Source organism: Fundulus heteroclitus, chromosome 24 (assembly GCF_011125445.2).
Source record: "Fundulus heteroclitus isolate FHET01 chromosome 24, MU-UCD_Fhet_4.1, whole genome shotgun sequence".
Classification (NCBI taxonomy): Eukaryota; Metazoa; Chordata; class Actinopteri; order Cyprinodontiformes; family Fundulidae; genus Fundulus; species Fundulus heteroclitus.
Window position 1 is genome coordinate 12,215,491 of NC_046384.1, and position 12,605 is coordinate 12,228,095.

At 41.1% G+C, this 12,605-nt stretch overlaps 2 protein-coding genes across 2 annotated transcripts; one reads left to right on the forward strand and one right to left on the reverse strand.

The window, feature by feature from the left end:
- The first annotated feature begins 6,178 nt into the window (after window positions 1–6,178).
- On the forward strand, window positions 6,179–6,924 carry LOC105921462 (gamma-crystallin M2-like). The gene is made up of 3 exons (XM_012857184.3): window positions 6,179–6,231; window positions 6,327–6,569; window positions 6,638–6,924. Exons 1-3 carry the CDS (start codon window positions 6,223–6,225, stop codon window positions 6,911–6,913), a joined length of 528 nt encoding a protein of 175 aa, XP_012712638.2. The 5' UTR covers window positions 6,179–6,222; the 3' UTR covers window positions 6,914–6,924.
- Window positions 6,925–7,019: 95 nt separating this feature from the next.
- On the reverse strand, window positions 7,020–7,864 carry LOC105921461 (gamma-crystallin M2). Its single transcript, XM_012857183.3, has 3 exons — window positions 7,784–7,864; window positions 7,403–7,645; window positions 7,020–7,332 (listed from the first exon to the last, which is right to left on the reverse strand). The coding sequence occupies exons 1-3, from the start codon at window positions 7,790–7,792 to the stop codon at window positions 7,063–7,065; spliced, it is 522 nt and encodes a 173-aa protein (XP_012712637.1). The 5' UTR covers window positions 7,793–7,864; the 3' UTR covers window positions 7,020–7,062.
- Between the last annotated feature and the right edge of the window lie 4,741 nt (window positions 7,865–12,605).

Genomic DNA, 12,605 nt, shown 5'->3' on the forward strand with positions numbered 1-12,605 from the left:
TTATTCCTATATGGAATGTTTTTAAAAATTTTAAACATGTCTACTGGGCCAGAAAGTAATAGTTTATGTTAAAATAAACATTTGGGTGAAGTTGTCGCAACCAGGTTTATCTTGTTTATCGTTGGTCTTAACTTCTTATTTCAAGTGGCATTAAAAAGTCTTGAATTTAACTTGCCTTATGCTGTAGGAACCCTGATATGGCGTAAAGCTAATATTCATTTAAGGAACAACAAAAGGTGGAAGTGTGAAGGTCTGGGCCTGCTCTGCTGCTTCTGGACCTGAAGCAGCTACTCTCCGTTAAAGAAAATTTGGAGCCGTTCACCAAACGAACGTCCAATCAGCGTTGGCTTTGAGGCGGGTTGAGGTGTGACGCAACGAGAAGCGCGTCAGTTCAGTCTAAAGAACATGGCGGCTTCAGCCGATGAAACTAGCGTTAGCGTGGCTATCGGGCAAGTTTTATCGGAATTACAGAGTATTTCTTTGCTGAGCTAACGAGCCTTTACCTGCAGCAGCAAAAGTAGCTTGGCTTGTGGTTGTGTTTTCGTCGTCGCTCTGTTACGAGCGACGACGAATCTGATTGGTTCATTTGGCCCGTCTATCACCAACATAGGCCAATCAGCTAACCAGTATTTTCGCCCCTTCCCAAAGTTACTTCAACGGAAGGTTTCCAGATGGATATGCGGAGCAAATCTATCTGGCGGAGTCAGGTAAGCATTACACAGAGTGGAACTGAAGAAACCCCTGCAGAAGATAGTTTGGCCATCGGTTCAGAACCTTTTGTTGCGTTGCCCTTTAGCAGGACAAAGACCCAAAGCAGCAAGCTCACTTCTGAATGGCTCAAAGACATCCCAAAATGAATTATTTTGTGTTACCTAGTTGAAATCTACACCTAAATCCAACAGATCTAACTCCTAAATAAAGCAAACCATCACCTGAAAGTAGCATTTTTTACCCTTTTTTTTTTTTATTAAATCCATTCATAATAAATGAAACGCTCCACTGATTAGAGGTAGTGGAGTTCGCCTGGATGATACCAGGGTCGGTAATGTGCCAGCCCAGATGAATCAGGGTCTTATCTGTATGACAGGATAAAAGACCTTGGCGCGGTGGCAAAAAAAAAACACCTCATGCCTGCAAATTACAATAACAAAAGCTCGAGTCCCGTGACATTAGATCCGAGGTTTACTTGTCTATGTTTTACATTGCCTTGTGCAAAAAACATTACTCCTAAATGTAATGCTAACAGTACAGATGTCAAGAAAGCTCCACGAGGGACCAAAGAGGCAGGAAATGTCACGTTCACGGCTCCTTTTATTCAGTCCTTCATCTTGACCGTGAATGTAAAAGCGGCTGGGCAATAACCCAGGGGGTGCAGGTCTATCAACAGTGTACATGAATGCTTGCCCTTAAATGTTAAACAAACACTTGTACAAAATAAAGTTATCAAATTATGATTAAGTCATGTTTAAGAATCAAGAATTACCTTCAATTGGACCTGTGTGGCAACATGAAGTAGGCGATAGGAGCTCTAAAAGCAACACGTCATGCCCAAATCTAAAGAAATTCCACAAGAGACTAAAACCTAGGGGGTCGTTATGAGCACTAACAGGTGTTAAACCAAAGTGTTGGTAAATGCAAATGTTGGTCGCCGTTTTACGTCCTGATTCCACTTTTCTCCTTACTGACTTTAAAGCTATGGTTGGTAATCCTGTTCGGAAACACTTCCATCCTGAAAGTAGTTAATACATTTATGTATTCAGAAAAAGGAGGTTAGAAAAATCATTCTCTGTGGGAGCTGCAGGCCTGTAAAAACTCCGACTCTAATCAAGCATGGAGATTTGTTCCTACTCTCCCTAGCCTGTGGCCTCAGTCTCTGTTAAATGTGTTTGATGATTACCAGATACATTGAGTTATTAAATGTTAACAACCGTTAACAACCACTAACAAAGCTGTCATGCATTTAATCATAGCAAAAATTGAAATCCCCAATAACAAACTTTGTTGTGCAAGGGCATAATGGAGGAAGGTATAAATGTATTTACACAGTGTATCCAAAGTAAGTCCAGGTACGAATACTAGAATAAGAACCTATTGTACACTGGCTGCATTGTCCCGTACAAAGGCATTGATAGCTGAATATGAAAATGCTTAAACCTCACTTACAAAAGCAAAACTTAACAAATTACCTTTGTGTTGATAACTTGTGGAGACCGGTGAAGTCTTCATGAGGTCTCTGCTCACCATCATCTTTTACTTGTGAAAAAGCAAATGGAGAAATAAAAAGAAATAAGTGTGAAATGTAACATTTCTTCTTTGAATCAAATCTAAATTAGAGCAACTGTCTCCTTCTTTGCTGTTGCCAGTCGACCCCGATGGTGTTTCTGCTAACGGGGAATGACCTGTAGAAAAAAAGTAACAGATTATTGTCTAAAGTTCTTCCCAAAAGGATAATAAACCAATGTTGTTTTTTTTAATAAAACATTTTTGAACAAATGTACAATATCACGTGGCATGTACATACATGAAGAAATTAAGTCTTACAGGCTTAACGCACACATATCATTATGAGACAACAATAAAACAGAAACGATAAAAACAAAGAGAAAAAGACAAAGGGGCATTAGTTCTTAAATAAATTGAGATCAATATAGGCGTAGTTTTTATCAGTTTTAAGGTTCTGAAGTGGTTGTCCATTAGAAGTTATTTAAAAGCTGAAAAGGCAGGTTTTACTACCCCATTTACTGTAACGGATGAAGAATTTCGCTAAGATCAGCAGGATGTTAAGAATGAGGTCTGTTCTTCTCTCTCTGTGGGTTGTTCCAAATATTATATCTTCTCTTTTTAAGGGATGATGGAGAAAAAGTTTTGTTGAGATCCAGTCCTGAAAGTTTCTCCAAAATGTACCAGTGTGCACACATAAGAAAAAGAGATGATCTGTTGTTTCAATGTCGTTGTCACAAAAGGTACAGCTGTTGGTATCAAAGTTGAATCTTTGTCTTAATAGTTCCCTGGATGGAAAAATGTCATTGAGAATTTTGAAATGAACTTCTTTAGCTTTAGGACTTAGAGGGTATTTAAGGTAAGTGGTTCTCCACTTATTAGCCTCTGAATCAGAAAACAAATTTAAAATGCTCTGGTAGGAAATAATTAGTTAGATGTTGACGCAACCGTTTGTTAGAGTTACTTTGGTCCAAAAGGTTAACTCCAAACAGTTGGAGAGCGGGTAACTGAAGGTTAGCTAATTCAGTGTTTATATTTTGAACCAGATATTTGACTGCAGTTGGGATAGAGTTCATTACTGTGTTAAATTGAGTGCGTGTGCAATCCAAATTAAATAATAAACAAAACTTATCATAAGACAACCAATCTCCATTGTCATTAAGAAGATGTCTTATGGACCAAATATCTTTTTGTGTGTGTACGTAAGTTTCCAACACAACAAAACCTGCTTGTGAAAGGCAGGTAACTTAACAGGAAGTCTGTCGACATTAAAGTCACATCTAAGAACAAAATCTAAGCCTCCATTTTTTTTTAAACAAACCTTTGGGGAGACAGAACCAGATCCTATTTCCATTTATTAAAAAAGATTTCAACCAATTTACTTATAAGACCGCATTTAAACAATCAAAATTAATAGATTATAAACCACCATCATTAAAGTCTTTAACCATATTTGCTTTCTTTAAGTAGTGGATTCGATTTTTCCAGATGAAATTAAAGTTCAACTGATGTATAGCTTTAATGTATTTGTTTGGTATGGCCATAGAATAAGCTGGATATATGCACCGGGACAGCGACTCCATTATTGTTAAATAGGTTCTCCCAAACAGGGTCAGGTCTCTTTGGAGCCATCTGTTTAACTGCAGATTTGCAATTCTGTATTTTATGTTAACAGTTTCACTGAGTTTAGCATCTTTAGTTATTAGGATTCCAAGATATTTAGCTGAGGATTTAATGGGAATACATAAGCTTCTGTCAGATCAGAGTCATGAATCGCCATCAGTTCACACTTCTGCAGGTTTAAGGTTAATCCAGATGCTTTGGAGAAAGTATTAATTAACTCAAGTACTTTAGGGGTTTGGTCTACATTCTTCAAATAGATTGTGGTGCTATCGGCTAATTGACTGATTATAATTTGGTCATCTAAAACTTTCCATTTAGGTATATTTGAGTTTTTTACGAATATACTCAACACTTCAACAAGCAAGATGAAGAGAAAGGGGGAAATATTACAGCCGTTTTACTCCCCTATTAATGGTGAAACGTGGAGACGTACTGTGTGGCAGTGCAACTGAACATGTGGTGCCTTTATAAAAGCTTTTTATTATTCTACAGAAGTTTGTCCCAAATCCGAACAAGAGTAAAACTTTGAAAAGAAACTGATGCTCCAACCTATCAAAGGCTTTATAAAAAGGGTGAAGCCTTTATTCTCAATCAGTTCACTATATTCGAGTAAATCCTGCACCAGTTTGATGTTATCACGTATAGATCTTTTGGACATAAAACCTGTCTGTGTTTCAGAAATAACATCCTTAAGACCAGTTTTTAATCTATTTAAAACCAACGTTGTTACGCTGCTCTTGCACACATTCTTCTTCTACGGTTCAATGTGGGCGGTGGGGGCGTGCCCGGTGTTAGCCGTTAGCTGTTGTTTGTAGCTCCGCCGCTTTCACCGGAGACTTTGAACATGGCTGAGAGTCGCAAGAAGCGAACTGCATTCATATTTATGAGAAGAAGAGGAAGGACTCAGTAGAAAGAAATAAGACCAACGTGGATTTGGGAGATTTATTTCCCGCGAACCCCTTGGAAGAACGAAAGAGCGAGGTAAAATGGTATTGCGCGTGCGCAGTTATTCAACTTCCGGATAACTTTCTCGCTTTTTTTTCGGCAAGCCGAAAAACTGAAGTCACTGGCCGCCATCTTGCTACTCCCTACTCTCACAGAATCCCATAGGATTTGATTGTAACAATAAGCAGTTTTCTGGCTGTATGAAAACGTTTCACAGGTAATTCTACAGTCAGTGGATGTACTAACACTATCAACTACTAGGAAATTAGGTGCTGAAATATTGTACATGTTATTCATATTAAATATATATATATATATATATATATATATATATATATATATATATATATATATATATATGTATATATAAGTATGTGTATATGTATATATATGTATACATATATATAAATATGTGTTTCTGTATATTATTATTTATATATTTCTAAACGTTATATATATATATATATATATATTATTTTTTTTTTTATGAATAAAATGCAAAATATTTCAGCACATGACTTTCTCATTACTTGATAGTTTTAGAACATAACATAAAAGTATATGGCATTTGACATTTTAAAAGTCTTAAGCCCCCCCTGAACATGAGAAAATCCTCGTTATTTGATGCTATAGGGCACATATTCCCTAGTTACTGGAGGAAAATAGGGAGTACCAATATGGCGGCTGGTGGCTTCAGAGCGACTCGTTCTAACAGCGGGCGATTAGCACTCCAGTGTATTATATAGCTCAGTGGCTTTAACGCCGAGGGTCTCCCTCTCATGATTCTGAGCATTCTGAGTGGATGCGTGAAGGTGGAGCACTGTCTACCCTTCAAACAGTTTTTATTCACTGCACACACATTGAAAATGTACAAACATATGACACTAATGTTGAAAATCTATGATAACCCAGCAAGCCGACACTGGCAAATGAGACATTCCACCCACTGACACTGTGGTGTCCGCTGGGATTCCAGATATGGTGCGGCTCTTTGGATTATTTTTGGTTCCTTTTTGATTTGATTGACAATATATCAACTTTTTGTTGCACAACCGTAACCATCTGTCCCCCTCTGAAAGACCAGAAACTGGTATTTGTGGGTTTTTAATCATATCAACCTCAGGATCTATGCAGAGGCAATAGGAATCCTCGCTAAAACAAGCGTGCAGGTCACTGTGGTGGGTTTTATTCTGCTGATACTGTGAGGGGTCTGGCTGTTGTGTTTTAATCAATAGTGATGAACGTGTGGAAACCGAACAACAATAAGGCATCGTCGCACCGCGGCACATCGCCATACATAAACAGATTTGCGTTTGTAAAACCTATTTGGATGACAATACTTTATGCTGTGCCATCACACCGCTACTTTATATAAAAGGAGAACGGCGCAGGGAGCCTCTATTGAGCATCAGTGTGGCCTCCACTAATATCACAATGGGAAAGGTGAGTTTATTACATGGTGCCGAAACAGAAAATAAATATCTCTAGCCTGTTTGTTTTTATATATATATATGACAAGAGATAAATGACTTTTGCAGATAATATTCTACGAGGACAGAAATTTCCAGGGCCGCCACCATGAGTGCATCAGCGACTGCGCCGACCTGCACCCCTACTTCAACCGCTGCAACTCCATCCGGGTGGAGAGCGGCTGCTTCATGGTGTACGACAGACCCCACTACCTGGGCCACCAGTACTTCCTGCGCAGGGGGGAGTACTCCGACAACCAGCGCATGATCGGCATCAACGACTGCATCCGCTCCTGCCGCATGATCCCCACGGTAAGAGATCAACGGAAGCCTGCTTGAGATCAAACCCCCCCCCGACTCACAAACGCTCGCCTCCGCAGCACCGTGGCGCCTACAAGATCCGGCTGTACGAGCGTCCGGACATGAGCGGCCAGATGCAGGAGGTCAGCGACGACTGCCCCAACGTCCAGGACCGCCTGCGCATGCCCGACATCAACTCGTGCAACGTGGTCGACGGCCACTGGCTGCTGTACGACCAGCCCAACTACAGGGGGAGGAACTACTACCTGAGGCCCGGCGAGTACCGCCGATACAGCGACTGGGGCGGCGCCGGCCCAAAGATCGGCTCTCTCCGGCGAATCACCGACTTCAATTGAGAGAAAAAAAAAACTCGTGCTTCTATCTGTTCCCAATAAAACTTGCTTGGCTTAAAACTGTGTACGCGTTCGTTGTGTCTCCTCAAGAAAACCAGAAAGCGCTCGATTAGGTTAATTGACTTTATTCGTGGCGTTTCACACAAACATTCTCACATTGTGATGCGCTTGATGGACCCGACCCGGGGGCTAACGCTCCCCCACTCCTGAAAGCTCCTGTGCTGACCCGGGCGCAGCAGGTACTGGCGCCCCCGGTACTGGGGGTGCTCGTAGAAGAGCCAGTGGCCGTCCGTCACGTTGCAGGAGTGCACGTCATTATAATGGAAGCGCTCGTAGAGAGAGGGGCAGTCCTCGGTCAGCTCCATCATCTGCCGCCCGAAGTCCGGCCGCTCGTAGATCATTATCTTATGAGACCCTTGGTGCTGCAGGGAGAACATTTCATTTATTCTCCGTTCCTGCTGTCAGACGCTCTATTTAACTGACGGGTCTTACATTGGGGATCATGCGGCAGGATCGGACACAGTCGTTGAATCCCATCCAGCGCTGGTAGTCTGGGTAGTCGCCCTTCGTCAGGAAGTACTGGTAGCCCATGTAGTTGGGTTTCTCGTAGACCATCCAGGCTCCGCTGTCCACCCTGATGGAGTTGCAGCGGCTGAAGTGGGAGTGCAGGTCGGAGCACTCGCTGCTGCACTCGTAGGAGCGGCCCTGAAAGTTTCTGTCCTCGTAGAAAGTGATCTGTCAGGAATTCAGAGTGGGGTGCATTGGATCATGTCAAACACAAATTGCCGACGGAGATTTGCTTCCACTTCTATGGTTTTGGGTGAAATCATTCACAGAAGCATAAAAAATACCCAATAAAAGGAGCAGCCTTACCTTCCCCATTATGTTGGCTAATTTTGGTCACACTGTAGCAGCAGCAGCAGCCGTGGGCTCCGGGCTGCCTTTATAACCCACAAATGACCCGACACATTGTGATTCAGAACAATGACCGGACTTGTCAGCTCTTTTAACCGCTGTGCCGCGCAATGCGTATCAGCTTTTTTTTTTTTTTTTTTCACTTTGAGCTGCAACCGTCACCGGCATTTCTTCAGGGAAGGGGGCGCTCGTAAAACTTGCAGCAATCTCCACGGATGCATTGGGTTGAACTGGGATAACATGAATAAACAACTTTTGAAACTTTCTTTTACCAACATTTTGCACACACACGTTTATTCCTGCATGTTTTACAGAATCTCCAATAAATAAATACAGAAGCAGGCTCAGTGACAGTTATGATGTTTCAACCATTTATTAGACCTGCATAATATTGACTTAAACATTTTAAAAGCATATTTAATTCAGCTCTCTAAAATCCTCTGAGCACCACACCTGCCACAGTTCTGTGCAGCGACAGTCCTTAGTTGGCTTTTATAACACAAACCATTCACAGATTGTTATTCACTTGGCGTCAGCATGTCAACAGCTTGTTTTTGGATAGCCTCCAGCCTGTTGGTTCTTGCTTTTGTTTGATTAAAATCCCCCATATTGTGATTCTCTCTTTGGGCTAAGCTCTAGAAAAGTGATTTCCAACACTGGCGCGCATGTGACACATTTAATACAGTAGAGCAGCTGGCCAGCATCAGGTGTAAACCGCTGATAAACATGCTTCAGAGCTTTAAAGTTGAAATATTATTTTGTGAACACCTTAAGATGGACAAACCATACACCAATAAACTACAGTTTGTGCTTTATTTACTCTGCATAATAGAGTTTTTATAGCATAAAACCCTGAACCGCAGCCAAATAAAGGGTACAACTCTTAATAACTTAGCATTTAGGCCTATGTAGTGCAGTACAAGCTAAATAAAACTTCTTCAATGAGAAAAAGTAAGAGGCTTACAATTGCAATTATATTTATTCAAAATACTTCCTTTGAATTTTTTTGCTATGTTCCTTGAAAAAGATGCATTATACACCCAAGGCTATAATTCAACCATTTTCTCTGATATTCGCTCTCCAATCCTCGACAGGCAGCAGTATGCACTTTTCCCTCCACCAAACTTTCCAGTGAGATACTTAGATACAGCGCTCGGTGAACAGCCAGCTTATCTAGCAATGACTTATAGTTATGCTGGTCAGTCTCCCTCATTATGTTTTAATCCATAACTTAGATATTTCAGTTTTAAAAAGCTTCTTAAAAAAATATTTTTTTCAGGTTGTGGACTCCTGAACACTCCTAAACACGAATGCTTTGTTTGCTTGTGTGGTCTAGACCCTTCGCTGCACTACTGAAGTGTACTTGAGCTTAAAGAGCAGAAGTTATGGTTCCATACGTTACAGCAAGTCAGAATCAGAAATACTTTAATAATCCCAGAGGGAAATTGCTGTCATCCAGGTCCTGAAAACATAAAGCAGTCCCAGACCTTCACACTAATACCACCATTTATTTTACCCATAGGCAAGGCAAGGCAAATTTATTTGTATAGCACATTTCTGTACAAAGACAATGCAAAGTGCTTTACATGATTAAAACATAGGAAGATAAAGTGGAATAAAAGCAAGTTGGAATAAAATGTAGAAACAAAATAGAACATGGAAAAATAGAAGTTAAAAGCAAATATTAAAAACAGTTGGACTACAAAGTGAACTAATGATGTTTCAGTAGAACAGTTTAACTAGAACAGTCGAAGGCAATCCTAAACAAATTTATTTTTAGTGTTGATTTAAAATAACTCAGGGTTTCAGCACTTTTACAGTTTTCTGGAAGTTTGTTCCAGATAAGCGGAGCATATGAACTAAATGCTGCTTCTCCTTGTTTGGTTCTGGTTCTGGTTCTGCAGAACAGGCTGGAGCCAGAAGACCTGAGTGGTCTGGATGGTTGATTCACTGATAACAAGTCTGTGATGTATTTAGGTGCTAAGGCATTCAGGGATTTATAGACTAACAGAAGGATTTTAAAGTATATTCTCTGAGATAGAGGGAGCCAGTGTAAGGACTTTAGAACTGGGGTTATGTGCTCTACTTTCTTAGTCTTAGTGAGGACGCGGGCAGCAGCGTTCTGCATCAGCTGCAGCTGTCTGGTCCACTTTTTAGGCAGACCTGTAGAAAACCAATAGTACATTTTAGACGAATGAATAGTTTCTATTACTGTTGTTCATCGAAACACTCTGCTTCCAAAAAAAATCTCAGGGGTGTGCTTCAGTGGCACAGTGACTAGCGTGTACGGAGGCCTTGGTCCTTGACACGGTTCGAATCCAACCTGTGGTCCTTTGCTGTGTCTCTCCCCATTTCGTCCCCCCTTTCCTGTCAGCCCACTGTAGAAAAAACGAGCCACTAGTGCCGTAAAAACCTAAAAAAAAAAGTGAAAAGCAGTAAACTTTTGTTATGGGGGCAGAGCCGGACAGTAACGGAGTACATTTACTTGAGTACAGTACTTAAGTACAATTTTGAGGGATCTGTACTTTACTCGAGTATAATTTTTGGGGAGTACTCATGACTTTACTCAAGTAGATCTGAGAGGTAAATATTGTACTCTTTACTCCGCTACATTTCTATCCATAACTGGGAGTAAAAAAAAAAAATCTTCTAAAAAAAAATAAAATAAAATAAAAAAATCTCGTGTCAGGATCCTGTGTTGTGTTTCTGTTGATTGGACTCACCTGTGTTTAATTATCCCCGTTGTGTGTGCACGTATATAAGTTGCCTCTGTTTGTTTCCCCATCGTCGGGTCATTCTGTGATCACCCTCTGCGTCCTCCTGAGTTTTCCCCGTGCTGTTGCTGCCAGAGGTCTTGTAAGTTTAGCTTTCATTAAATATCTTTTGTTTAACCCCATGCGCCTGCCTCTGCCTCGTTGCCGCCTAGGTCCTCGCCTCCACAATCCTGACATCTCGGAAACCTTTAATTTGTTGTTTCCCTCTCAAACGTGATTGGATTGTGCAGGTGGCAAGGCGCCACTGATTGGGACAGCCTATCAGCAATCACATTCAGCTTACCGCCGAAATCAACTCCATGGTCAGATTTATTAGACAAGAGACGAACAATGGATGAAGACGCAGCAGTTCCATCCCGGGAATGTGTCAACCCGTGGCCCCACCTCGCCCGACTATTTCAATTTTCGGAAAAATTGAATGATAGTTTTCGCTTCAAGTGTTTGCTGTGTTTACCCAAACAGAACTTCATCACTGCCTACAAAAATTAAGCCGAGCATTTGGTTTGATGTTCTTTAGTATGCGGTGTGTTTAACACAGTCAGGTTCAAATGTGGGTGCAAAAAATCCATTCAAACTCTAGCAGAGGTTTGTCAGAGTGTTGCCATTGTGCTATAGCCTCGTGAGACCATCCTGATCTCGCGAGCTTTCAAGGTTTCACTCGCAGATCAGTCTGGATACTCTCCGTTGAAGAAAATTTGGAGCCGTTCACCAAACGAACGTCCAATCAGCGTTGGCTTTGAGGCGGGTTGAGGTGTGACGCAACGGGAAGCGCGTCAGTTCAGTCTTAACAGCATGGCGGCTTCAGCCGATGAAACTAGCGTTAGCGTGGCTATCGAGCAAGTTTTATCGGAATTACAGAGTATTTCTTTGCTGAGCTAACGAGCCTTTACCTGCAGCAGCAAGAGTAGCTTGGCTTGTGGTTGTGTTTTCGTCGTCGCTCTGTTACGAGCGACGACGAATCTGATTGGTTCATTTGGCCCGTCTATCACCAACATAGGCCAATCAGCTAACCAGTATTTTCGCCCCTTCCCAAAATTACTTCAACGGAAGGTTTCCAGATGGATATGCGGAGCAAATCTATCTGGCGGAGTCAGGTAAATTGTGCTACTGCCTTGTGAGAAATGTTAAATAAAGCAACATGGTAAAAAGATTAAATGACTTGGTTTTACTTTCAATTCCTTTTACATTCTCCAAGGTATTAACATTAACATTTTTCATAACTCGACGTGTAGGACATTTCTGTACATAAATGTAAGCACTGTGGCAGTAGTAATGCAATATTTAGAAAATGTACTCTTGATACTCAAGTACTTTTAAAAACAAGTACTTCAGTACTTTTACTTAAGTAGACATCTGACTGCAGTACTTTTACTTGTACTTGAGTAAAATTTAGCAAGGGGTATCTGTACTTTTACTCAAGTAATGAAGCTGTGTACTCTGTCCGCCTCTGTATGGGGGTCATGACGTTTTCAATGCCACTTGGCACTTGATAGGGCTTTGTTGGTGATGAGTGCCATGTTGAACATAATTATGATTGTAACAAGTTGACAATGAAGAAAATTGGGGAAAATTTAAAGTCTCTTTGCAGGACCAGCTAATGTTCTGGCTGCAGGGATTTGAACCAGCCACAAGAGCTTTGTTGAGCTGAGTGGATGGCATTACTGTCGACGTCCTTTCCTGTTTTTTACGAAAGTATGGAGGTGGATAGTATCAGCAGTTTTGGTTTTCATTTAGGTTTTATGAACATGTAACGCTGGGTATCGTCTGCATAGCGTCAGAAATACTTATCATTTTTCCTGATAGTATCACCTAAGAGAAGGTTGTAGAGTAAAAACAAAGCTGGTCCCAGTCCAGAACCTTGTGGGGTGCCATAACTAACTCTGGAAGGAGTGCTTGACACAACGTGAACCACCAAAGTGAGATTTAACCGGATAGGGAGGCAATTATTATAAAGTTACAACTCTGCTTAGTAGATTTTATTGGTGTTGCTAAGGATATAGCCTCAA

Coding starts and splice junctions, on each gene's coding strand:
- LOC105921462 (XM_012857184.3), top strand. Junction 6,570..6,637: donor CCTGCCGCATGATCCCCACG/GTAAGAGATCAA, acceptor TCGCCTCCGCAG/CACCGTGGCGCCTACAAGAT.
- LOC105921461 (XM_012857183.3), bottom strand. Junction 7,333..7,402: donor CCTGCCGCATGATCCCCAAT/GTAAGACCCGTC, acceptor TTCTCCCTGCAG/CACCAAGGGTCTCATAAGAT.